At 43.4% G+C, this 27,287-nt stretch overlaps 1 protein-coding gene across 4 annotated transcripts; it reads left to right on the forward strand.

Annotated features, from left to right (window-relative positions):
* The first annotated feature begins 8,735 nt into the window (after positions 1 to 8,735).
* LOC147629175 (uncharacterized) lies at positions 8,736 to 25,558 on the forward strand. 4 transcript variants are annotated; one of them, XM_086812429.1, is made up of 4 exons: positions 8,736 to 9,487; positions 23,781 to 23,868; positions 24,049 to 24,606; positions 24,722 to 25,558. In XM_086812429.1, the coding sequence occupies exons 1-3, from the start codon at positions 9,413 to 9,415 to the stop codon at positions 24,582 to 24,584; spliced, it is 699 nt and encodes a 232-aa protein (XP_086668555.1). In that variant the 5' UTR covers positions 8,736 to 9,412; the 3' UTR covers positions 24,585 to 24,606; positions 24,722 to 25,558. The 4 variants fall into 4 exon arrangements, with proteins under 4 accessions (XP_086668555.1, XP_086668554.1, XP_086668556.1 ...); XM_086812428.1 differs by having other exon boundaries at positions 8,738 to 9,487; positions 24,710 to 25,558; XM_086812430.1 differs by having other exon boundaries at positions 8,743 to 9,487; positions 23,790 to 23,868; positions 24,710 to 25,558.
* The last annotated feature ends 1,729 nt before the right edge of the window (positions 25,559 to 27,287 follow it).

Raw genomic sequence — 27,287 nt, forward strand, 5'->3', positions numbered from 1 at the left:
GTGGGAGAGAGCGAAGTACAGCTGAGGCGCTTGTGTTTTGGGTAGGTGGCTGCAGCACAGGTGCTGGAAAGAAGCGTGGGTTGGTGGCAACTGGAGGCCACCTATGGGTTGATAGGCACAGCTGGGGCGACTGGAGACTGCAGAGGGACGGCTGCTTTGTGTGTGGGGAAGAACCGCCTGGGGCAGAGGTGCCAGGGTGATCGTGAGAAAGCAGTGCTGCTGGCGAGCTGAACCAAAGGTGGCGCTACTGTGAAAAGCTGGCGGGCTGGTAAATGAGGGGTGTGCGCTCTGAATTAGTAGGAAGGAGGAGGGTGTACTCTCTGCAGAATGTACATAGAATGTGTATATTGATATTTTGCAAATAAACAGAGCTTTCAGAAGGCAGCGCTCTGTTTGACAGGAAAAAGGGTGTGTATACATCAATATATTCTTAGTAATGTGTGATGCTGGGCTAAAAGTAAGAAGATCCTCATGGTTTGTTGGTTTTCTTTATGTAAAGTTGTTTGTGAATGGTGCCTATGCTGGCTTTTGGTGAAATCTATGTGTAACTGGTATTGGATATTGTGAAAGTTCCAGCTTCTGCTGGTGAAGTCTCTTGAAGTTCAACTACATACTCTCACAGCCAGAAGCCTCGCGCTTTCCCAGCGACACCGCCCACGTCACGACAACGTGCGTGCGAGTGTGTGTGCCTTTATGTGTCAATAGTGTGTATGCACACATGTCTATGTGAGTGCACCCTAATCTACTCTCACTCACTCTCTCTCTCTCTCATTTTATCTCTACCGAAATCTTCTATCCTTGGCTTGGCTTCATCTATGTCTATCTTAGAGTAACCACCTCTTTTCTCCATCGGGTACTCTCTCTAACGCACTCTCTCTCTTTCTGTCTCTCTAGCTTTCTCTTTCTCTTGAAGTCTCTCTAACTCTCTCATTTTATCTCCACCGAAATCTTCTATCCTTGGCTTGGCTTCATCTATGTCTATCTTAGAGTAACCACCTCTTTTCTCCATCGGGTACTCTCTCTAACGCTCTCTCTCTCTCTCTCTCTCTCTCTCTCTCTCTCTCTCTCTCTCTCTCTCTCTCTCTCTCTCTCTCTCTCTCTCTCTCTCTCTCTCTCTCTCTAGCTTTCTCTTTCTCTTGAAGTCTCTCTAACTCTCTCTCTCTCTCTCTCTAATTCTGTGTAACTCTATACCTCTCTCTCTCTCTCTCTCTATCTCTATTTCTCTCAAATTGGCCAACTCTCTCTAGCGCGCACACACACACACACACACACACACTCTATTTCCCTCTCTCTCTCTCTCTCTAACTGTCTCTAGTTCTCTCGAATTGGCCAACTCTCTCTAGCAAACACACACACACACACTCTCTCTCTCCCTCTAATTCACTCTCTCTCTCTCTCTCTCTCTCTCTCTCTCTCTCTCTCTCTCTTATTCTCTCTCTCTCTTATTCTCTTTTTTTAACTCTCTAATTCTCTCTCTCTCTCTCTCTCTCTCTCTCTCTCTCTCTCTCTCTCTCTCTCTCTCTCTCTCTCTAGCTCTCTCTCTCCCTTTAACTCTCTCTATTTCCCTCGAACTAGCCAAAACTCTCTATAACTCTCTCTTTTTTCATAATAGAAGATATATTACCAAAATTACTTTACAAATGGCGACATGGTCGCCATGTGATGTACTAGCTTTCCCTCACTAATTACTATGAACCACGAGTGTAGCTTGGAGTACCCTCATCCAATATATGGCCGTGTCATTCTCTACTAAATGAGCTAACCACAAGGAAGAGACTTGCCACAATAGAAGCCCTTTTCTATGACCTATGTGAGCTGTAATACCAACTTTTGCATCGAATATGAAGGCATTCATAGTTAACCAGATATGTCACAAACCTATCCACCTAAAAAAATGATAGAAAACTGAATGTTCTGGGTTATCCGGCCCAGTCTTTAACCTTTACAGGCCTATCTACGGAGTCCATATGCGAGAAAGGAAATCCCACACCTTTGCCACCATCGAACATGAAATGAAAAGATGCGGGCATGTTTCCAAGCATGTAGTACAAAACATACTACAAGGAACCCTCAAACACTCAACACATTTGTGTTGAAGCAACTATAGGAAGTGCATAAGAATGGAGTTATGAAGATAGCGACACAGGGTACAAAGTTATTCACTCTAGAATATGTAGCTCAAGTATTCCAATTGCCATTGGAAGGAGCTGTGGATATTCCTGTAGCGATTGATGCAGACATGGAATTTTATTTTTATCACAGAGTAGGTAAAGAGTACAAGTTGGCAAATTGCAAGGATGCTCACACCAGGCTGCATTTCAAATTTATCATTGAAATGACAATCCTCACCCATAAGCTTACATACATGTCCAAGAGGGCAATGGGTATGTATTTGTATGCATCAGCAGGGGAAGCCTATTGCATGGGTATGTATTTGTATGCATCAGCAAGGGAAGCCTGTTGCATGGGCTCATATCCTTTTTCATTAATTATAAATAGAGATTAAGAGTGTAGGTCCTTAGTCAAAAACAAAAATAGACCTATACGTGCAATTTCTGCATAACGAAGTTCTTAATAGTCTGCCAAATCCACTCAGCCAATAGGGGCATAAGAGTTACTCCCATGAGAGAAGAAAATGAAGAAGATTCATGTGATAAATCAACCATGGATGTAGCCACTAGAACGGAAGAGGAGATCAAGAAAGAAGATCAAAAGGCTTCTGGAAATCTGGATAAGATCCATAATTCAGATATCTTGAAGAATCAGGATGGAATAGGCCCAGCCAGAACAATTGTTTTTCCAGATGTGGTGGAAGAGGTGGACACATAATTATTAAAGTGCCACCAAAACCACAGATGTGGTTGCAACTCTAACATCGCATAAAGATGCACTATAGAATGAATTGAATTTATCTAAAGCTAAGCTACAACATACTAAAGAGTTAACAATGCTCTCTGCAATTCAGCAGAAAGTGTAAACCTTGGAGGCAGAACATGTACACTTAAATAAAATCATTCAAACTCTCATTACTGAAGTAACTTATGTTAATCAGGATAAAGCCAAGATGCAAGAGCAGATAACATAGCTTCAAATAGATTAAGAACTCAAAATCCAACATTTGTTAACTCAACATATATGAGCATGAAAAGGCAAGACAAGAATATAGAGCTAATCTTTAAGTTTTGCAAAATTGGATTAATACACTAGCTCTGCTAATGAAGACTTCGAGATTTATTAATTGTCTACTAAATGATGTGGATAATTATAAAGCCAAAATTTGGGAACTGATGGAAAGTGTTTGTGCTCGCTACATAAAATGATTCCAATACATTATCGATCATGCATGCTGCCCAGATAAACTTAGGCATAACAAGTCGGATGATCAGTTCAAAGGAGGTGGTGGATATGGAGCGGGTGGATCTGGAGGAGGTGGATCCCATAGGACCAACTAGAGGAACTAAGGATATCATAGGCCAGGTGAGAGACCAATCCTCTGATAGTAAGATGAAAGCTTTCTAAATCTTCAAAGAGAATGTATTATTTTCAAAGAGCATGCTCGAGCTTTCACCATAACTTGGAGCAATTCAAAAATGAAGTTGAAGCCTTAAGGATAACCAATCAAGAACTGGAGAAGAGGAATGCTAAACTTGATGATTAGAGAGTTCGAGATTTGGTAAGGATTAACAAATTACGAGAAAAGTTATTACTCCTAGAGAATTGCGAGATGCAATCAAAAAGCTTGATGAGTATGAGGAAGAAATCCAAAGGCTTCAAAGTCATCGTGTAGAGTATTCAAATCTCATGGAAAATAAAGGAAAACTTTTGGAAACACAAGCAAGTGAATTGAAAAAATATGTTCATGTCTTAGAGAGGGACCTGGAAAGGTGCACCTATATTCTGTAAGCAATGGGCAGTTGCCAATTCTGGCTAATTAGCATATTGTTCAACATATTGTAGCACACTTTAGGAAGTTTCACCATTAGATCGGCAACCATCTTCCCATGCTCGGGAGGATCATCATCAGAATCCATCACGCTTCAAAAGCAAGACCTCCGGCAGCTCAAAGAGGTTCTTTATCAACTCACACTCGCTCCTAAAGAAGAGGTGTCATTACTTGACTATATGGTTCTTTATCAACTCACACTCGCTCCTAAAAGAAGAGGTTTCATTACTTGACTATATGGTTAGAGTAACAATCCGGATGATGCTAAGTAGAATGAAGAAAATCTATAGTCAAAAAATTCAAAACAGAATAATTTTTTTCTAGATTATTTACTATCTACATTTAATTCTTACAAACAAGTCGATCCCTTAGCCCATATTATAGATATAGATTTGAGGGTTGAGGACACATATGATTGCCCTTATGAAACACTTGGGTGTTGGAATTAGCTCTTTATTTTTCTTTGCATTCGTTCGTTTCGAATAGAAAGGAACTAGAACTTGGTTTTTTGTGAAGAAGCTTCCTAAATGGGCTCCTTTAGGAGGTGGTACTCTTGCTTGCACTATGCATGCTTGTGGATGGCTTGTGGATTGCCTTCCCTCCTTAGGGCTACAAAAGAGATGTCATGATTGTCGCAACAATGATGGTTGTGGGAGTGTTTGTTGTTGGCCGTGGCCAACAGGGCAAGCCCACAACTCGGGGTTGACACTAAAAGTTTGAAAAAGTGTGGCATCGTCCAACATGGTTTGAGCACTTCCGATTGGAGCAAACCTAATGGTCCTAGTCCTGGTCCTGCTTCCTTACTAAAGCTTTGTCCAAAGATGGGGCTGTTCTTCAATGCCCTACTCACAAAGTTTATGGCATTATTCACTAAGCTTTTTGGTGAATCTGGGCTTGAAGGAGCATGGCATCTCCTGTTTCTAGGGTTTTGCAATTCCTCCACCCACGTATGTTTCTATTTGGCTCATCTCTTCCCAAAACTCCTCACTTGAGGTAGATTCAAAGGAGTCTAGCCTTCTTAAACACAGGGAGGCATTGTGTTGAGTACTGGCTATTTGATGGAATTGAAGACTAGGTGGGTTTAAGGAAATATAGTTACTTTGATATTGGCCAATATCAAAGTGATCCTTTAGTGCTCTGGTGGGCTAAAGGAGTAGGATCAATACCAATGTTATTTGGAAATAAAGTGGTAAGGAGATTCTACAACTCTTATATTGGCCACTCAAGGAGGTGGGTACTACACAAATTGCAAAAAATGTTTTTTTGGGAGGCTTTTTAATTAATTGGATCTCTCTTTGTTTCTTTTTGAATCTCTCTTTGTTTCTTTTTGCTCACATGACATCTAGTTGACTCACATCACGTTTAGACATCACGTCTAGTCGGGCTTACGTGGATTGAAGCAACTTGTCACTCGAATTTGGGTGGCTCATGTCACAAAAAAATGTGACTTGCTAGGCTGACACAGGTTTGGTGACCTGGGCTCACATAGTTTTGACATACTAAGCTTACACTAATTTGGTGAGCTTTGCTCACGTTATGCCTTATATGGGCTCACTTCATGCTTGCTCGGTTCACCTAGATTTAGTGAGCTTGGCTCACATCACGCCTCATGGATCCACATAAATTTGGATAAAATAAGCTCATGGGTCTGGTAGGCTCACATGGGTTTTTTTTTTGGCTTAGCTTACGTCATGCCTTGTGGACTCACATCATTCATGTAGATTTGGTGCGCTTGGTTCACATCACACCTCATGGGTTCGATTTGGATGAAATAGTCTCTCACGGGTTTGGTGAGACATCACGCTTCGGTAGGCTCACGTTTGGTGGGCCTCACGACTTGTATGCTTACATCATCGCTAGCTGGTTCACATCTCACAGCTAGTTGGACTCATGGATTTTTCATGAAATAGAGTCACTGATTTTATTTTAATGAAATAGGTGCACTTGGGTATAGATTCCAAGTGTGGTGTGTGGGGCTTCAGGCCTATATTAGGGTTGGTGAATAATAATTAGCCTTAACACTCTAATAATTAAAAAGGACAAGAATTTTCCTTGAAATAGAATGTATGACATGAAGATCTTTTGAAGACATGAGCATGTGTGTCTTTTGCAAGTCTTTAAGGTAATTTTAATTGATTGGTACACTATTAGGTTCAACTTCCCCTAGGCTCATGTCATGTCTTCGTGGTATAAAAGGAAAATATTTTTAGGACATGAGCAAGTATAAAGTTGTTGATTCAAAATATTATGTTTAATATAAAGGTCAATCAAATTCTAAAGTCACCTTTTTTAAAAATAATGCAGAGAAAGTTATTGACCGTGATTGTGTTTTATAAAATGGTAACCCAAATTGTACCACATAACATACATATGGTGCTAATTTCATTGGTTTGTGGGTATGCCTGGTTCTAAGCTTTTCTTTGAATTTAAACATATATACATGCCATTGAAAAAAAAAACAAGGGTGTTATTGTCAGTTTATACATGACATTCATACATTGGTTTGTGGGTATGCATGGTTCTAAGCTTTTCATTGAATATAACCATGTACACATGCCATTGAAAAAAACCGTCCTTGCACAAATACGAGCAAAATTTTGAAAAAAAAAGAAAAAAAAACCGTACCGTACGATATCGTACAGTATCGTGCCGTACGAACCGTACGATACGAATACCGGTACGAGAAACAACTATGATCTGTCATGGAAACAGTATGGGTGATGAAGTGTTTTGTGTGCGAGTGTTTGTTTCACTGCCCATCAGATTTCTGAAGGCCGGTTTCAGCCTCTGCATACACTGACGCAAGCCTTCGACACCGACCACCTCACGGAGTGCCTTTGCCTCACATCGACGCAAGCCTTCGTCCCTCACCGTGCTGCAGCTCCGACATCATCTTTGCTTCTACACCGGTCTTCTTCACAGAGTCTCCTCACATTAGAGGTCACTCACCATGTTATCCATTGAATATAAACATGTACACATGCCATTGAAAAAACAAGGGTGTTATTTATACATGATGCCATATGCAACCTTTAAAATAAGATGACTAATTATAATAGTTGTAGCTCAAAAAATGTACACATAACTTTGAGCAATTATAACAATCATAGCTCAAACTATGTGCACATAAGATGAGCAATTATAATAGTTGTAGCTCAAAATATGTACATAATAACTTAGTAATTTTACTAACCATTTGTGCAAATGCAAAAGTTGTACTTCTCACAAATGGAAAAACCTAACTAGATTTTAGTACACTGGAGAAAATTCCAAGTCGTGTGCTTCTTCTAACTCAATAATTTTTATTTTGGGTATGAAATTTGTTACGATGTCTTATAATGCTTTTCCGATCCATTTAATAACATGGAGTGATATCACCTTGATCACCTTAATTGCCTTGATCATCTTCTTGTTGTTCCAATGCCCAACTAATATCGTTTCAATGAGACGAATACCAGAATGCAAAGGCCAACAACATATTAAGGTTTACTTTCAATATTTAGAAACCACCTACCCTCCATTCATACAATACTTTTTCTAAAATATTATCTCTTATTGATTGGAATTGAGGTGACTTCTTTTGAAACTCATATTGTTCCTTTTATTTGGTTTAATCTTGATTCATATGTCAAATTGTTCATAGTTGTTTTGAAAATATGCAAAATAATAAGTAAGTGTAAGTTGTTACAAAAAGTAATAAGCAAGTGTAAGTTGTTACAAAATAATAAGCAAGTGTAGGTTGTTACATCAATCTCCATTAATATAAGAAAAGTAACTTCTACATGTAGGTATAAATATTTGCTTGCTAAGAGGGAGTAAGGTCCTCTTTAATGACAAGCTTAAAACTATTTAGGTATTCCCTCCTCACATTGAGAGGGGCCCTATGAGGAGAAATTTCACTAATAAAGGAAATCATCATCCTGTGTTTCCCTTCAAGCGTGCCATGCAATCTTTATGACTAGCCTTAGCCCAAAACTTTGCTTATATATATTATGGTTGTCTCGGTTGATCTCTTTTGGCATCTCATGTTGTAAATAACTTTAGAGGCTCTTATTTCTTTCTTTTGTTTTTCTTATTACATAAGGTTGTGCATATTTCTTGTTTATTGGAAACTAAAAAGAAAACAATGTGCTTGGTTCGGACTTGGTTTGAAATTGACTTGTGGATGATTTTGAAAAAAATGGCTACTTGAGTTGTCCCAAGTTGTACATTTGAAAGGGGAACTATGAAATTGTGACACCCAATATGTGATGATGTCATAAAGACAAGTGGCTACATGCATTTGTATAGTTGCATGGTTGTGGTCACATGGATTTAGGTCACGACAATGTGGAATTGTGGTGCCATATTGCCATGTGTTGTAATCTTCAAAGTGTGGTAAACACTTCCTTATACAGCATTGACACAAAAAAGGTTGCATGTAAGGTGTGCTTTGACGTGCAAGGATTATCATATCATAGAAAAGGCATGCATATGGCCATAAGATGTGTTACTAAGCCACGCGTAAACTAACACTCATGAGCTCATGTTGAGGTTGGGATGCTAGGAGATAAAGCTAGCATTCAACAGATGCGGGCTAGCGATGTCTTTCAACATGGCTAGTCTTTAAATATGCATTATTCATGATTGAGCTTAAGGCATAAGAAGTGGGAGAGAAGTTTAGAACTTATGAAGGTATCTAGAGTGTACCTTAATACCCATTTTTGATGTAAAATAAGGTTCAACTAGGACCTTAATAAAACCACTTTAATTGTAATCTTAGCCGAGCCTTAGGTTATTCTCTCACAAGGGTCTATAAAAGGGTCCATGATACTCTTGCGTGGCTACATAGGGAGGGGAGAGGTTGTTGCGGTTTCGTTTCTGGGAAGAAGGAGAGGCATGCAGCAGCGAAAAGACCAACCCTAATTTGATCCTAATCTCTTCCTCTTCCGATTAGACTCTGATCCGCGTCAGGGTCTCTGTTGCCAGGGCTAGCTGATCGCAGCAGCAGCAGAACATCAAACAAGCAAACCCTCCCCCTCCCCTCCCCTCCCCTCCCCTCGTGTACGACCTCCCTGACATACATGACAGGCCACCATTCCCTACACTCAAATTACCAGAGAGCCAACAGTTGAGCTGATTGTCACGGAACCCTCATCAACGGTTGTGTGGCGATCGCTTGGCTGTTTCAAAGAAACAAAGGGAACTCTGCAGCAGCAAGGACCTTGCCTGTGGGTTTACTTCTTTGCATCGGGAAAAACTCTAGTTTTCCATAGGATGCCTGCCTTCTTTTCCTCCATGTGCCCCCATCTAGCAAGAGGGGAAAATCGTCAGGAGAGCCGGGTTTAGATGCATTGACATGATACAAGAGTGCGGGCAGAGTTCCTGTTCGCTTACTCCGTGTTGGCATTCTCTACCATTCGTATCGTTTGGAGTGGCTGGTGGTGGTGTTGTGCAAGTCAGTTACCATCTGCAGAGAGGCTTGGTGCCATGTCTCGCTGTTATCCATACCCACGTCCGGGATATGAAAAGAAGGCTCCTGTGGAGCTAGGGTTGTCACCTAAGGTTTGTTCATTCTCAGTAAACCCTAATTGCATCATGCTTATGATTGCATCTTTACATTATGGATGTGGCATGCCAAGTTTATGTGGAGTTAGGGTTTTAGTGCTTTTTTAGTTGCCTTCAGCTCAATGAATGCGTTATAAATCACGACTTCATGGCTGTTACATGTGGAGGAAGGGTTGTCGCACAGCCTAGTTGCCTTGAGTGCCAGCAATATTTCACAATTTTGGCCTTGATCACCACATTATGGATGTAACGTGTCTGCTTGCAATGTTCTTTTGGTTTGAGTGGTGGTTGAAGTAGCTTCATATGTGAATTTTAGAACCTTTGGCTAACAACTTATTATAAGTTGCAGTTAGGGTCTAGTATTTCAAGGTAAAGAGTCCTATTTCACTTACTATGTAGTGCCAACCTGTAAATCAACTTGCTGTCCTTGCCTGTCTCTGTCTGTAGTATGTACTCGTGTTTTTTTATTTTCCTTGTTTCTTGCAAAGATCTTATATCTACCTTGATAAGGGGTTTGCATGCACTATACCCTTGCTTTTGCCTTGAACTTTAAAGGGACTTTCTATGTGCTAGTTAATTTGATCCGGACTTTTGTGTAAGCCTTGACTGTCACAAGTGGGATGAAGCACGTAGCCTTTCAGACACTAATACTGTAGGCAAGATGCATGTGATATACAAATCATGAAGCGTCTTGCAACAGCATTCCTCCCTTCGCGGATTATTAATCATTTGGCTAGTTTGGGCACGAGACCTAAGATATCTCCCATACCTTTAGACTTTATGGTATCTTTTATCCTCCCGTACCTTTAGACTTTATGGTCTGTTTTATCCTCTTGCTGGTGAGGGCTAGACAAGTCACACTTGAAGACATAGTGCTTATCATTGATCCTTGACTCCTCTTGGGGGTGATGTCGATTATAATCTTGCACCTCTTCTATGCATGGCTTGACTCCTCTTGGGGGTGATGTCGATTATAATCTTGCTGGTGAGGGCTAGACAAGTCACACTTGAAGAAGATGTAGTGCTCATCATTGATCCTTGACTCCTCTTGGGGGTGATGTCAATTATAATCTTGCACCTCTTCTATGCATGGTGCATCTGAAACTAACTAAAATCTGGCCCATTTCTATAAATTGCATGGGCTTTGCTCTGCCAGACTCATCAAAGAGGTTGTGTATTTTTTACAGCCCCCTCCAATAAAGAAAAGTTCTCGGCCTGTCTTCCACCAATGAGAAGACCTTATGCAGTGGGATTGCCCCTCAAGTATTGTTCCAAGAATGTATTTCCTGTATATTATTCAGGTAACAGTTGGAAGCAGCTGTTTTAGGCAGTTTATCAACTCAGTGACGAGAGGTGGGCCTTTGACTTCTTGTATTGAACTTATCCGACTAACTTCTCTTTCTACCACGTAGAAGGTTGAGAAGAGACTTTGTGCATGGTTGAGAAGTAGGCAAGAAGAGTGACAAAAAAATGCCACCTTGGGCTATTTTCATGAAGACATGCGCTAGTTGTAAGGCTGTTCAATATATTTTGCAATAACATACGTGTGCATTTGAGGTTGCCCTGTCCTCAAGTTTTTGAAGTTCTTGCATAGAAATAAGCTTTCATCATCTTTCTCTTTATTGATCATCTCCAAAGTAACCTCCATCTTCTCATACCTTCTAGCCTTGATTTTCAAAATGAGTTGAAGGTTTGTGTGTATAAACCAACTTCTCTGTGTTTGAGGTCTTCAACATGTTCCTTCTTTTTGTATGTATGAGAGAGAAAGTGCTCCAAATGCCTCCCACCACTTGACTACATGATGTATTCTTTTCTTCACTTTTGCACGAGAGAAGGCTTCAACTTGTTCCTTTTTTTTTTGTATGTATGAGAGATAAAGTACTCCAATTTCTCACATGTGCATTCTTTTCTTCACTTTTGCATGAGGGAAGCAACCCCCCTCCGATGTGTATACATCCAACTCGTTTGTGAAGACTCCTTGGTCTTCCACATTGTACCCACTATAGTGCTCTATGAGTATCATCCACCCATTTTGCACCTCCCCATTTGCCTCTTGTCCCTTTTCTCTACTTGTAACACGACACCTACAGCATGCAAGGGAGAGTGCATTATGTTCCATCAGTTAACACACAAATCCTTTCTCTCTTTAAGCTTATGAGCATCGACATCCTTCGTCTTTTGTATCTTCTCTATCATTGGATCTTTGAGCTTATAAATGAGTCCCATTATTGCTCCCTCCGTATCAGCCATGCGAAGAATCTTGAGGATGGTGCACAAAGTTTCATAATCAATTGCATCTTGCCCAAAAGAGCTTCCTAGTTTAGTCCTTGATACTTCCTTTGCGGATGGTGTGCGGGATCTCTTCGACGAACATTGCTGATCACAAACCACCAATCTTCTCAACCCATTGTACACCCTGTCATCCAACAAATTTGTCAGCACTATGAACATATACGCAAACCTGGCCTTAGGAGTTCCTTAGTGTCACTAACCCCTAATTTCTCGGATCATGTGGGACGTGATTATCTTGATTAATACTAAAGGCATGTCACATGCACTCTGCACTCTGGTGCATGGTGACAAGATGGCTCATCATCAGTACAACATTGTACATTATTAGTACCTTTTAGGATGATATTTGCCGTATGCCATGACCCCATTGTAATCCTCAGTCCATGATAAGTCAGGCACGAGCTATGTAGGTTATTCTTAGCCTTAGACAGTCAGTCAGTCAGTCCAAGTCCCTTAACCCACTTGAAGAGATGCATTCATGCATGTAGAGTCAGTAGAGAAGCCTTAGGGTTTGCATTAGAAAGCACTTTGCATAATGCATAGCATTCATCCACTGCATTTAGACCATTGCAGAAGCCTTCAGATATCATCTAGCATTCATTAGAATTTATCAAGTATTATTTCCATAATTTACAGCATTTATTGGGCATTTTTACATCATTTATATATCTTATCCAGGACAGATGCAGTCGGCCAGCTTTGTAGCTAGCCGACCAGCATCCTTTGTCCATATAAATAGCTGAGCATATAATCCATTCATCATTCATATCATAATCAGCATTGAAGAACTCAACGCTTGGAGCCTTCAGCACAAGGAGCATAAGCGATTGCAGAATTCAGCACATCAGCCTTCAGCATTTTCCTCATCAGCATATAGAAGCATCAACGCTTGAGCAATTCAGCCTTCCTTCAGTAAAACCTAGCATCTACAGCATTCAGCCTATACAACCCCTTGCGTTTTCAACATTCATACAGTTTTCAGCATCCTCATATGCATTGTTTTGCTACAGCCACTTGGTGAAGGTAAAACTCAGCATTCATACTCATTTTCAGCATTCATACATACCCCAGAATAGTCCCAATCAGCCCCTTCTGTCAGCCTCAGCATTCATACTCATTTTCAGCATTCATACATACCCCAGAATAGTCCCAATCAGCCCCTTCCTACATCCATTGGGAAGAGTGCATAGGCGTGAGATTGGTCATCATTGGTGCTTCTACAGCCGTGTACAGTTTAGCCCGACTCTTGGTCCTCAGAGATCTTGCGTTTGGCTTATCGTCAATCTCTTTAAAGTAATAAAGAAAATACTATTCCGGTAATGGGATAGGGGGTCCTTCAATGGGTAATTCGGGACCCCATATGGTGTATAGTTTCTCTCTCTCTCTCTCTCTCTCTCTCTCTCTCTCTCTCTCTCTCAAATCTCTTAAAGTTTGAAGTCTTAAAGTTGATTGCTAAACTCGCGAAACTTAGGATACAAAAGACGGTGTGAGCATTTGTTTGACAGGATCCTCAAATTACGAATACTTCCGTTGCATGTTACATTGGTATTCGATTCAGCTTGTCCACTCACATCGTATCCTAGCGTGAGAGCATCCTTCGATGGTCAGATTGCGTTCCGGCACGACCACCGACTTTAGCATCATGTCTACAGAGGAGAGTACCCATCAGCTGCTGCTGGAAGACGTTTCTCCCGAAGGAGACCTCTCTATTCTGACTATAGCAGACACCATAGCTCTACTCAGAGCTCAGAACTAGCTTCTCATGGAGTGTCTCCGACTCTTGGAGGTAACAGCAGCACGTCCTCCTCCGCCTCTAGTAACCCTCGACTACATCTCCCTCTTCTTTCAGATGGAACAACAAAGAAGAGAAGAGGAGGCTAGACGGAGAGAAGAAAAAGCAGAAGCTGAAGCAAGAAAGCAGTAAGAAAAAGCAGATAGACGGGACTACGTGGAAGGATCAAAGAAGATCAACATTAGGCTGAACATGCCGCTCGGGAGCACCAACGAGAACCTTATCGACAACGTATGTTACTCGAGCACCAAAGGAAAAAGGAGGCCATGCATCTTAGATTCCAGGACCTCTCTTCAGGTGCCAGCAGCTTGTGACATCGACTACCGTCATTCGAAGTCAACCGAATTTTAGTAAGTATGATGGTAAGTGTGATCATTTAGCAGTTAATTAGTTTATTCATCAATTTACTGCTCATTTTTCATTAGCTAGGATTACAGATCCTCAGGACAGAGTCCATGTAGCGGCTCCCCACCTTACGTGTGAGGCAGTCACTCGGTGGTGGCAGCATTGGTCTAGTCTTCATATAGACCACAGGTGTCACAGCTTTTAGGTGGGATATGTTTGTTCATGACCTAAAGACCAGATTCGTTCCGCCCCAGTATATAATCGGCATGGCACATGAGTTTTATGGACTCAAACAGAACGGGTCAGCAGTGCTTCAGTTTTCCGGAAAGGTTATTACTTTAGCATAACAATTAGGGCTATCTGAGTAGGCCAAGATGGATCAATTCATTCGTGGATTAGATCCAAACATCCGGTTCATAGTTCGCAACTTTGAACCCAATACATATGACTTGGCTTTGACTCTTGCTCAAAATGAAGAAATGAAGATGAACGGAGGCAAGCCCAAGCAGTCGTGACAGTCTAGTACCAAACCCGAGTAGTAGCAATCTACTGCACAGCTAGGGAAAGGTAATGCATCTTCTAAAGATGCTAAGAAGGACAACATTAATAGCTCTAGTTCAAGGGGTAAGAAGGATAAAGAATCTAAGCCTAAGAAAACCCACGAGGAAAAGGCTAAAGCAGGCATCACTGAAGGTTATCTTTCTCCAGAGAAGCAGAAGAAATACCAGTCAGAAAACAGGTGCTTTTTTTGTCATACCATAGGGCATGGTAAGAAGGATTGCCACAAATGGCAAGCGGAGCAAGCCTCCAAAGCTCCTTTTGCCACAGTTGCCACAGCATCTCCAGCTCCTCCAGCCCCGCCTACTACCACAAATGCGGTTCAGCTTTTACCTTCTATGCATCCTATGCCATCCGTAGTATTTGATGCTAAGCAGGAGGGTGAGAGCGATGCTGCACAGAAAAGCCTTGTCCAAGCTTATGGCTCTACTAAGGGCCGACAGTTTGTAGTCCTATTCGACATGGGCAGTTCTGAGAACGCCATCTCTCCCTTGTTGGCAAACAAGATGAGCTGCACATTAGTATCATATCATTTGGATGTGGACGGGTTCACACCTGGTCTCCGCACCCACATATCTCAGAAGGCACAATAGTTTGCCTTTGAAGTTCAGAAGGCCTTATTCCAACGAGATTTCATTGTCTTGCCTCTTTGGGGTGTGACATGATCTTAGAAATCCAGTGGTTTCGTCAATACGAGCCTATTCTCGACTGGGGGCATGACACTTTTACTATCTGTAAAGGTTAACTGAGCCTGTCATGATTCGTGGGGATAGAAGCCTTCTTGGTATCCCATTGATTTCTTACCTCCAGGCCCGACGAGCTATCCGCAAGGGAGCAGAAGGGGCACTACTTTATGTTCGTGCTCAGACAGCGTCTACCTCATCGATAGTACCTATCTCATCTTTAGTCCCACAATTAGCAGACCTCAAGTCCAGACATCAGGACATTATGCTTAGGGACGATCTTCCGCCCAGTCTCCCTCCATCACGTCCTGAGGACCATCATATCGATTTGGTCCCTGGATTAGAACCTCCTAGCAGGTTCCCCTATCGTCTTTCCAAGACTTTAGAGGGCGAGCTAGAAAGACAGTTATCTGAGCTCCTCCGAGCCGGATTCGTTCGGCCTTCTTCCTCACCATTTGCTGCAGCCATCCTATTTGTCCAAAAGAAGGACAAGTCTGCACGCCTTTGTGTAGACTACAAGGCATTGAATAAACTCACCATTAAGAATAAGTTTCCCATGCCAAGGATTGAGTACATTTTGGAGCGTTTAGACGTGCAAAATTTTTCACTAAGATCGACCTCAAGTGTCATGTGCATACAATGCCATGGACATTCTCAAGTGCTGGTCCAGAAGAGGCAGCCAGATAAAGAGTATGAACCAGATAGAGCTAGGACTTGGAGCACAAGGTGCAGTGTTGGACTGGAGAATGGACTTAGATCCCTGTCGGCTGTACCAGAAACCGAATAGGAGCTGTCGGTTGAGACTAGAAGGGCTGTTGGATGAACCAAGACAAAGGCGGCTACAGGCGCATGATGATTAATGAATTTTTGTCCAGTCAGCTGGCCGGCAGCAGTCGGCTAGCTCTCCATGAAGTTCAAGGAACTATATGTAGCAAGAGTTGCTCCTCATTCTTTTCATTCAACTCATTTAGGAGTTGGGTCTTTAGGGTCCCAGTTAGGGACAGATTTTGGTGATGTTCACCTTTTCCAAGAAGGCAGCCTAGGGCTGTGGACTGAGTACCTTTTTGTACTATGTTAATATACTGAATTTCCAGCATCTCTCTCTCTCTCTCTCTCTCTCTCTCTCTCTCTCTACTCTCTCTTCATGTTTGCGTTTTGCATCAGCATGCTTCCAGTAGTGTTTAGGGCTGAAAGAAGACTCCCAGAGCTTCCGCGTGTTACATTGGTATTAGAGCATCAGGCTCAGCAAAGCTAAACACTGATTCAATCCCATACGATGGTGTACAGGTCCAAGGTACAGGAAAGTACACGGGTACGAAGCCCAAGGCAAGGAACACAGGATCAGGAAGAGCTTCCAGGAGGTTTGTTGGTAGTGTTCCACAAAGCCAGAGGGGATAGCAGTCTTGTGAGCCAGATAGGTTCTCGGGCAACGATCTCAAGGGAGGATTATCCTCCAAGGGGTGATGTGAGAGTGCCAGACTCATTTCTCAGGAATGAAGACCAAGACAGTGTTCAGAACCTGGCCGATTGTTGCGGCCTGCGTGTACCAGCCCATGTGCAAATATGCAAAGGTACCTACCTGGCTGTGCGTACCAATGCTCTTGCATACTCTAACGCAGGTTCATGCAGCTGGCGTCCTCGTTCAGGTAGGCTGCAAAACTTTCAGGCACCACACGGCTATGTATGCGCAGCCACTTGTGCGCCACACCCACACAGACGATATAGCCATTAGAGCAAACAACCGGCGCTACTCTCTCTCTCTCTCTCTCTCTCTCTCTCTCTTACAAAAACACAGCCGACTGGCTTTCTCGTTTTCTCTCTCCAAACTGTTCAAACAGTTGCAAACATACAGCCCTTCTTCTTGCTAAGCAAACCAACCCTTTCTAGACCACAATCTCCATCATCACGGGCTCCTACGATGAAAAAGCAAAATACTGAATCTGAAAAGACAGTAGTATGCACAGAAAACAGCAAGCTTCTCGAACTCATACCTTTCTTAGACCTCATCTTCTCTACCTACCGACTTGCTTGTTCACGAGGCTTGCTCTGATACCACTGTCAAAACCCCAAAGGATCTCCTCGTAGAACGCTCCTAGTACAAGACTCAAAACCTGCAAACAAACGAAACGAACATGACGGGGGTGCAGGCCTGACTCACCTCCCAACCTTGACAGCCGTGGGCAAGCCCACAAGTCTTGGCTATCCCCACCGAGCCACGAGCTGAGCTAACTAGATAGACGTACCGACCAATCTCTACCTCGTGACGTCCCATACCGCCACGAAGTTACCCTTGCGGGCCTCGAGACTGCTGTCGGCCTCGGCTGCATGAAGCAGGTGCACGTCTGCACTAGATCCAGGCTCCTGACCATAGAGCTCTCACAAAGACACACGAGACTCTATATGACTAATGACTAATCTTGGCCACCCTTTTATAGGCTCTTGGCCGGTCATCGGGCGCCCGCCCGTTAGTCTATCCCTAACTCAGCTCGCCAATCAGCCTGCCTAGCTCCAAGCTTCCCCAACCTCGAACGAAGCTAGTCTTGTGTGTGTAGCACACGGTAGATACACACTGTGCACATGACAAGGAGGTCTGCACCACATTCAGCCTCGTGTCTCAAACTCACTCCCAGATTCGAGACGTCGCTTCGGAGTATTACCACACCCTACTCTCTCCCCCCCAGTGCAAGGTGGTCTGCCAAAGGGTCTGGCACCACATTCAGCCTCGTGTCCCAGACTCCCTCCGGGCATCATTGGATCTCCCTTTCTCCTTCAATGAGCTTCTGCTTGCCGTCGCAACACTCCTTCGCAACAAGAAGAGCCCTGAGGAGGATGGACTTCCAGTTTCTCTTCATGCAGCATTGGTACCTCTGGTACCTTATGAAGGCTGGCCTCCAGGCAACTTTCAACGAGGTCACGTAGTCTGGCACCCTACCCGAGTGCATGGTGGAGGGCCTGATTTGCCGATCTTGAAGGAAGGAGATGTCGGACTCCAGATTCACCAATGGAGACCCTTACCAACTTGGACATTTCCCAGTATGAAAGGGGTCTAGTGGACTCCAGGACATCTAAATATTTGGAAAGTACAAGCTTTGGGAATGGGGGATTATCCAATACAAAAGATCTAGCGCCTGAAGCTTGGTCTAGGTGCTCGAGATCGTTTCTTGGACATAGAAATGGGCATTCAAGCTCAAGTGGTGTCAAGCGAAAAGAATCTATGGCGAGCTCCTGAGGATTTGGGAGAGATCTAGTATTGAAACATGGTTCTACATGGTGCTCACATACATTTCCAATAAGGTGGAATACAAAGGATGACACTCCTAAAATCTAGAGGGATTACTATTTTTGGGCAACCCCCAATGGAAATTCCATTCGCGTCATTACGTCCGTAAGCTAGGCAAATGGGGGGGCTTGTTGAAGCACCTTTGACGTGATATTCTAGAGTTGAGATATTTTAGAGACGAAGTTAAATTGGGACATGTGGCAAGACAGTGGATCAAAGGGAGACAAGTGGCCTCACACTTGTCACCTCAGCTCTACACTTGTCGTTATAGCTTTTACTTTCCATTCTAGCTCATGGGCGGGACTTTGTTGAAGCACCTTTGGCAAAATGTCTACGACTTGAGATATTTTAGAGACGAAGTTAAATTGGGACATGTGGCCAGACAGTGGGTCAAAGGGAGACAAGTGACCTCACACTTGTCACCTCAACTCTACACTTGTCGTTATAGCTTTTACTTTCCATTCTAGCTCATGGGTGGCCCAAATCTATAAATTGGAGCCCTCTCTTCATTCTAAGCAAGGCAACAAGCTCTCTAGCCTCTAACATGTTGGCTGCCCATACACTATGATCAATGCTGTTTTTCTGTTGCAGCCACCTCTCCCTCACTATTGGCACCCTTTACGATGGTTTGTGACTCCAAATGTGCGATGGTTCTTTTCCAAGCCCCACTTGAGAGAGTCCAGCACAACAAGTTTGTAGCTGGATTCTTCCGCGCTTTACGTGATCTCAACCTAGCATTGATCCAGACTCCCCAATCCACCAAGGAGAAATAGTTCATTAACTTACCTCTAAGAAACAATAGGCAATATGTACCAAGGCTAGCTTTCAACTGGTATCTAAGTCTTTGCATCCTTAAGATTCTCTAGACATTTGGCAGCCATATGATCCTTGCTGCCATCAAAACACTTTCCATCTGGTATGAATACAATCAAACAAGATACCGTCTTTGGACCCTTCCGCCCTGCATAAGGAGTCCATAGAGAAGTGTCGGAAACTCTGGCAATCCATGTTCGAGAAGGATTCTTTACAAAGGCTCGAGTCTTCAAATAAGGATTCTTCACAAAGGCTCTTGCCACACTCTCACACACCAATGTATGGGCGATCTCGGGCAGGAAGCCTTCTTCACACAATCAAATGTCCCCAAATGCTTTTAGGAACCACGATCACAAATCTGATGTACAGCCTGTGTTAATGATTTTAGGGCGATATAATCCTTGAAAAAACAATTTATGCACTTTTCTAGGGTTTTGAACTGTCCGTACGGCCTTGCGATGGAGAGGGACAGAGATAGAGTCACTTCCTTGATGCATAGCAAACTTCCACGCCAACCTTAAGGTAAGCTTCCTTTTCCAAAGCTTTAATCCCCCAAAAGCTTTTAAGTTTTTGTCATGTGCAAGACATGTGCATGCTCATTGCAGGAGCTAATCTCTAATAGGCAACAAGAAAAGACAGAAGCTTAGGACATGAGCTTGGCTCAGTTGTGTGCAGGAGGAGAACCCCGGAAAGGAATAAAAGACTGTCAGCTAAAGTTGCCCAATCTAACCAAAGTTGTTGATCCTCCAACTGAGGAATATCACCAAACGGTGTAAGACCTACCCTCACCTTCTCCCATGACTATACATATCCACGTGGAGCCCGAAAATATTGACGGATTTTCTGAAAAGACAATAAGCGGCCTCTACATGGCAACAAAGCATCCATAATTCTCACTAGTCCCAATCAAAATTGAATTTTCACCGCTCAACAAGTTTGTCAGGCCACTCCAGAAGTCGTGAATAGCCAACACCTCACCTACCATAGAATTCAACTGCAACCGCTGATCTAAAGATTTCCATTTAGTGTGTGCCAAAACCTCCTTCCATGAGATCATCAAATGAGAAAGGAGAGGTGTAGCCACCACTCGAACCCTGTTAGGAACCATTCACTACATCCCACCATGTACCATCAATCCTAGTATTACCATGCACAAGTGCGACCTCCTCTATGAGGAGCTTGTCAAAATACGCAGCGGAGATGATAACCAAATCTGAGACCACAAGAGCAAGTAGAGTGCAGAAAATAGAAAGCACAAGAGAAGGAGAGAGATAGGCGTGTAACTCTTCTCTATACACAAGATTCCGCAATGAAAAGATGATACAATGATGTGGGGGCAATGGGGCCATTTTATATGGCCCCATAAATGCAGTCGGCCAGTGGAGAAGCAGGCCGCCAGCCTCACGATTGGGTCCCTCCAGTCGGCCAGCCAAAAAATCCTCCACGACCCCAACAGAAAAAGTCGGCCAGCTCCATATGCCTATGAGTGCAGTCGGCCGGCTCCATATGCATATGAGTGCAGTCGGCCAGCTTCTGTGTGATCCTGCCAGCATAGGGCAGCCACCCACACCATGGAGAAATGGAGAAAAATGGGGAAAAAATACGGGGAGTGAGGAAAAATGAGAAAACACCTATACAGGGCGGGCACACCCACAACAGAGGCCCTGGTGTCTGATAAAGACAGGAGATGACTTCTAACACCCCCTCTCAGCTCCTGGCTGTGAAACTAGGGAGCTGGAGTGCCGCCTGAGCGTAGCCTGAGGTAGAGACTTCGTGAAGAGGTCCGCCGCATTGTCCTCCGTCGAACAATAAGGTAGCAAGATGTCACCAGCCAAGATCTTCTCACGTACAAAGTGATATTGTATCTCTATGTGCTTGGTCCGGGCATGGAAGACCGGGTTCCGAGCAATAGCTATACAACTCTAGTTATCACACTAGATGACTATGGGCTCCTTCTGTGGAAACCCAATCTCGCCTAGCAGCCTCCGCAGCCACACAACCTCGCAAGCAGCACCACAAGCAGTCCGGTACTCTGCCTCTGTCGAAGATAGGACAATAGTTGGCTGCCTCTTACTGCTCCTGAGCCGAGGGTAAAATTGTAACCTGAAGTAGATCTTCTCATGTCTCTATCTCCTCCCCAATCTGAGTCACTCCAACCTTGGAGTCTGACTCCATCCCCTCCTGTGTAAGAGAGTCCTACATCCTTCGTACTCTACTGATACCGCAAGATCCGCAATCCTGCGTCCCACTAAGACTTCAATGGCGTCTGCATAAAAGAGCTCAACAGTCCCACGGAGAAGCTCAAGTCCAATCTGGTGTTCAGCAACCAGATCAATGAACCAACCAACTTCCGATACTGCGAGGCATCAACAGGCTCATAAGGATCATTAATAGTTAACTTTGTGTTTGGGTCCATCGGCGAAGTAATAGGCCCATTTGACGCATATTTGGTCTTAAAGACCCATTTGACACCAATGACTAACCGTTTCGATGGCCTCGGTACCAACTCCCATGTTTTGTTCTTCTCGATGGCATCAAGTTCCACTTGCATGGCTTTCCTCCAAGTATCCTGTGAAAGGGCTTCCTTAATGGAAGTGGGCTCCTTGTCCCGCATAATACGAGACATCAAAGCATAGTTTACCTGAAGAAGCTCGCGGACTCTGTGCGATCTTCGAGGGCCGTCCTCTGTGGTCCACTCGGAGGGTAACTCCGTGACACCTGACTCCCGAAGGGTGTCCAACAACCACCTCGGTACTCGAACAGATCGTGGAGCCTCCTGCCGTTGCGGCGGCTCTACTCCAGCTGCGGGCTCAACCTCCTGTACTGACTGAGGTTGATCAACTGGAACAATGGTGTGGGAATCATCATCAGACTCCTCTGGATCTCCAAGAAGTGGCGGCTCCTCAACAGTGGATACTGGAACATGCTCATCAAAGACCACATCCCGGCTAACAACAATCTCATTCCTCTCTGGATCATACAATCTGTATCCCCTGGAAAAATCTGGCTCAGCAGAGAGTAGGGTATGGTAAATTGGTAATACTCCGAAGTGACGTCCCGAATCTCATCAAGGATCGAATGCTCTCACTGCAGAAGTGGGGCCCAGTAATGGCGAAGAAATCCAATGATGTCCGGAGGGAGTCTGAGACACGAGGCTGAATGTGGTGCCAGATCCTTTGGCAGACCTCCTTGCACTGGGGGGTCTGGCTCAGCAGAGAGTAGGGTGGGTGGAGTGGGTAGGCACGATCGATCCATCTGGCCTTTTCAAGGAACGAATGCTCTCGCTGCAGAAGTGGGGCCCAGTAGTGGCAAAGAAATCCTGGGAGACTCTGTCCCCCGCCTGAGACCAAAAGGAGGCCCGAGCATGATATCTGTACTCCACTCTCTGCTCCTCCAAGGATGCAAGTGTGGTACAGGTGGTCTCAAGCTGAGCTCCCAACCCAAGGGCTATCTGGGGTCTGCTCCTGAAGGCGCTGAAGAGAGGTCTGCTCCTAATTGGTGCCTCAAGCTAAGCTCCAACCCAAGGACTATCTGGGGTCTGCTCCTGAAGGCGCTGAAGAGAGTCAAGGCTGTGGTGGAGGCCTCTCTCACTCTCTGAAAGCACTGAGCTGCTAGTGGGCTGCTGTATGGAGGAAATGGCTAACCTCCTGGAGGGCGCGGTCCAGGGTCTCTGCGGCACCTTTAGGGGGGAAGACTAAGTGGACCATTCTGCGGTTGAAAGAGGCAAGGCCAGAATTGCATATGTGCATGGGACTCACTAGAAATGTGAAGGGAGGCCTAGACCATAGCATGTCACAAAAGCACGATTGAAGGCAAAGCGTCTCAGACGAATGAAGATCATCATGCAATCCCAGTAGTTTGGTAAGATGAGGCCGAGAGCTGGCAAATGTAAGCCTTTTGGGTGACCATGCCCTATTCAGCGTGCTGCCAGAAGATGTGGATATGCTCCCTGCTACTATAGGCACATCATGGTCAGGCCAGAGTGGGGGTTTTTTTTTTTCGCGGGGGAGGGTGTGCGTGTGTGCGCGCAATAGGCTGAGAAGAGAAGCTCAAAGGCGGAGAAGTAGGAGGCAGTCCGGGGTGGTGGGGGTTAAGGGGGAGGGAATGGGGGGTGCTGGGGAAGGGGGTAGGGTGGGCAGCTTACCTATAGAACTTTTACTTCTAGCATAATTACTTAGTGCTGATTGTTTGAAGATTCCATTGTCTAGAACAAGCATTTGCAGCATAAAACAGAGTTCTCGAGCTGGCACATCCAAAATCTCTGCCCACAATGTCATATTATTCTCCACTTGAAACCTTTTGGTCATCCCGAAATGTTTGGTGTTTCTAAATTTTTTCTGTATGTGCTTTTTTGACCATGCCTGCAAGTTAAAGATGTTTATCGTCTTCGAAACTTCTTTTTGCAGTAGGTTTTGGCTTGAATTAAATTTTCCAGTGTGATTTTTCACCAGCAGGTGTATGGATTCTCTCTAAATCTCTTGTTCCTTGCTACATGCAAAGTTTTCTAATTTTTATGAACTTTGTAAGAGAGTACAGAAAGAGAAGCACAAACACAAGGACAAGAAAAAAAAGAGGAGAAAAGATAGTGAGACAAACGGTGACCCCCCACCACGTGGTGAGTTACAGAGCTATCCCCATTGTCATAAAGTAAGGAAACTTGTACTGGCATTTTCTTTGCTCCTCTTCACTCCACCATGCTCTGTATTAGCCAAGTGCATGATCAAATTGACCTTCTCTTTGATGTTTGATGGGTTAAAGGTTGGGAATTTGGGTTTATGTGCCTGTGCTGTGTCAGATAAGGACAAGCGATCCAAAAAGGTTCAACAAACTGGACTTGTCAATGAAGGGCTTATCTTGGCGAATGGAAGATTACCTGAGACAAAAGCCACCACTTCTGTCGCCGTGCATGAAAACACTATTCAAAGATTGCAAGCTGACAACACCAGAGATGAAGTGCTCTCAGCTGGTGTGCTGGCTATTAATAGTAAGGGACTTGAACCCAATAGTAAGGTCGGTAGTCAGCTTCCCTTGATATCAGTAAGGACTGCCTGTAATAGTAATGGTGCAGCTGCAAATGATCTAGCCCCTTCTACCAGAACCTCTTCAGAAATTGAGGTTGAGTTTAGGCATAGCCATGCCCAATTCATGCCCCATGTAGAGAAGGTTTGGTCTGCCGTTGATGATCAGGAGTGGCTGTTCCTCCACGATGATCAGCTTCAATCAGGGCCTAAGAAAAAGTTGGAAGAGGGTGAGACTCCACTGGTATGGGCAGAGGCAGTGCTTTTGCCGTCAGTTGGCATATATGCTTTGCCATACGTGGTTCCAGATTGATGAACCCATGTCTTCAATGCAGGTGTTAAGTGTAATCTTTCTTATCATGGTTCTACCTTTTTTGTTTTGGATCTGTTTGCACTTTATAAGCATGTTGTCATTTGATAAAGAGTGCTTTGCCTCAGGCATTTTTGCAGGTCGGCTGCTGTTCTGGTAGAGCTGAGTGGTTAGTGTGGCTATTTTTAATGAGTTCAAGGCCCCCAAGCAAATGCATACTGGTAGCTGCCTGGTCAGTGGCTTATATTTATGGAGTGTGATGCCTCAAAGCATATGCATGTTATGACGTCGGTGACTTTTCAGCCAGAGTCGGTTATGGTGAGATCAGCCAAGCTGATCACCACCTTTGGTGGGAGTGGCCATATCCCAACCTCTAGTTTTGTGTTTTTCGTGTGGCGGCTTTTCCACAGTTTGCAGGCACTGCCATGTGTATGCATTTGTCGGTGAGAATGGCATCTGTTTTCCCCCCCATCTGCGAATGCAGTTTCTGGGCCGTATCACGCTTGTAAGGCAGTTCATTGACAAAAGAAGCAACAAGCTAGTCGTCATGTCACCTCGAGTATTTTTTGATGTCATGCTACATCATCACCCAAAGATATTCCAACCACCAATGATGGAGTATTATCATGCTGTTTCAAGTGATCAAAGAGGCACTTGGAAGACTGTTGATTGTGCTGTTTTTCCAACAATGGAGCCAATGTATGTTGTTTTGAGGTGTCACAGAAACACTCAGAAGGCAGTGAACTGTGGTGTTCAGCTCTTTTCAACAATAGAGTAGATCTCTCGTTGTTTCAAGCAATCAAAGGACGTAAATATATTCCCACAATTATCCTTTTTGGATTGCTTTGAGATGCCCCTTGCTTGCCTTGTAAGCCAAGTGAGCGTTCATGATAGGAAAGGCACTTGGAAGACTTTATTTTATAGTTCTCCATGCCAAATCATGAAAATGAAGCAAAATTTCAACTTTTTCTTTTATACTTTTGGGTTTTTTTTCTTCTTCTTTTTTGTTGTTGGGGGGGGGGGGGAGACAAATATATGGACTGCTCTTGGAGCAAGAGGTTTGAAGGAATGCTTTGATGTTCAAGGGTGATTTGAACACTCATCATATGGACACTTTGTTCTAATTGATTGTTCATTCTTGTGTACAAAGGTTCCGTGTTTGAAAAGGCTCTAGACTAAGCAACCATGAACAGTTTGCTTTTTGTATGTACCTATGTGGGGCATTTTGTATTTTGTATCATGCATTTAGCAACGTGGGCCTCTTGGGATGGTTTGTAGTTTCCACCTCAAATGGTGGGTTAATGTGAAGAGAGTGCAACACTTCTGTGCATGATGTCTTTAGTATTCATGATTCAACTCACTTGACTTTAGATCTGTTGAATGCACGAAGCTTCCATGAAAAGTATTCTAATGAGGCAATTTCTTCCGTTCTCACATGATAGCAAGTCTAGCATCAACTCAATTTGCTAGCATTTAGTATAGATCATAAAATATTTAGGATATCATTGGAAGTTCTCTCTAGTGCATGCCTTTTTTTTTGTCAAGGGAAGTATCTCAACTAGGTGATGATTTCTATTCTCAGATGATAACAAGTGCAGCAATCGATGCATCCCAAGCAAGTATTAACATTTCTACCTGGCCTGTGCAAAGACAAACTTGCTTGATGATTGATTGAGAAAGTGGTTGGACAAATTAAGATGTAATGGCTGATGGCCCAATGCACAAAGATCATTGATTAGAATGTTTGGTGTGGACAATATATTATACACGCTTGTGAGTATGAAATTTAAGTTCATAACAAGAGGGGTAAAATGTGCCCTAAGTATATCATTCCACACCTTCATCAAAGAGAAGGAAAGTCTTGATTTATATGTTACTAAAAGAGCTCAGTTAGTAACATCTTTTGTCAATGGGCGTGCCCTTGTGTCTCCTTTCACTCCTTGTGAGCAAGAGTCCTTTTTGAGTAGTTAAACTTCTTTGGTTTTGGTACTCTCTTATCCTTTGCATTTGTGGAGAGAGTGCAGGTTCTCCATTGCAAATTTAAATAGTTGGTTTCTTCTTCCACTACAATGGAACTATACTCCTCAAAGTGGGTTTAGTATTCATCCCTTATGACATTTGCATGGTTTTGATATCTATGCCATTTGCATGGGTGTGAAATCGCCCCTAATACTCACATCTAATGTAGTAGGAATGACATGGGCTCACCCATGTTTGTTGGTTTATGATACTTGTTTTCTAACATGTTCTTTGTGCTCCATGCCATGTAGCAAGTTTACTTGGAGCTTCCTAGTATATTTTCACTTATCATCACACCAACAATTAGTTCCCCTTGCTTATGGGGCTTGATTTTTTTAACACCTACGTTCCCATCAAACAATCTTAAACTACTAGTTTTTCTTGTCTATTGGATGGTGGTAAGTAAGAGCCATTTCTCTTCGGCTTTATGGAGCGAATGCCAACTGGTGTTAGATATAACTAATGTACTTGGCATTGCCATACATCTCTATAATTTATTAATGATGGTTTTGAATGAGCACATGGGATAACCTTCAATGTAATGATTTATGTTCCATGATTGATCACGGTTGTTAAGGTGCAAAGCAATCAACATTTGAGCATATTGTTAATAATTCATTGATGTATGTTTTCATTGAAATGAAGTTTGTGTGATTTGTTTATGGGATTGGTGTGGAGGTTATCCAC

Source organism: Cibotium barometz, chromosome 18 (assembly GCF_041138505.1).
Source record: "Cibotium barometz isolate CiBa-2024 chromosome 18, ASM4113850v1, whole genome shotgun sequence".
NCBI classification, from domain to species: domain Eukaryota; kingdom Viridiplantae; phylum Streptophyta; class Polypodiopsida; order Cyatheales; family Cibotiaceae; genus Cibotium; species Cibotium barometz.

Excerpts from the sequence above, each read along its gene's own strand:
- LOC147629175 (XM_086812429.1), top strand. The coding sequence starts at position 9,413 with ATGTCTCGCTGTTATCCATACCCACGTCCGGGATATGAAAAGAAGGCT. Across the intron at positions 9,488-23,780 it reads AGCTAGGGTTGTCACCTAAG|AGAGTACAGAAAGAGAAGCA; the intron begins GTTTGTTCATTC and ends GAACTTTGTAAG. Across the intron at positions 23,869-24,048 it reads CGGTGACCCCCCACCACGTG|ATAAGGACAAGCGATCCAAA; the intron begins GTGAGTTACAGA and ends GTGCTGTGTCAG.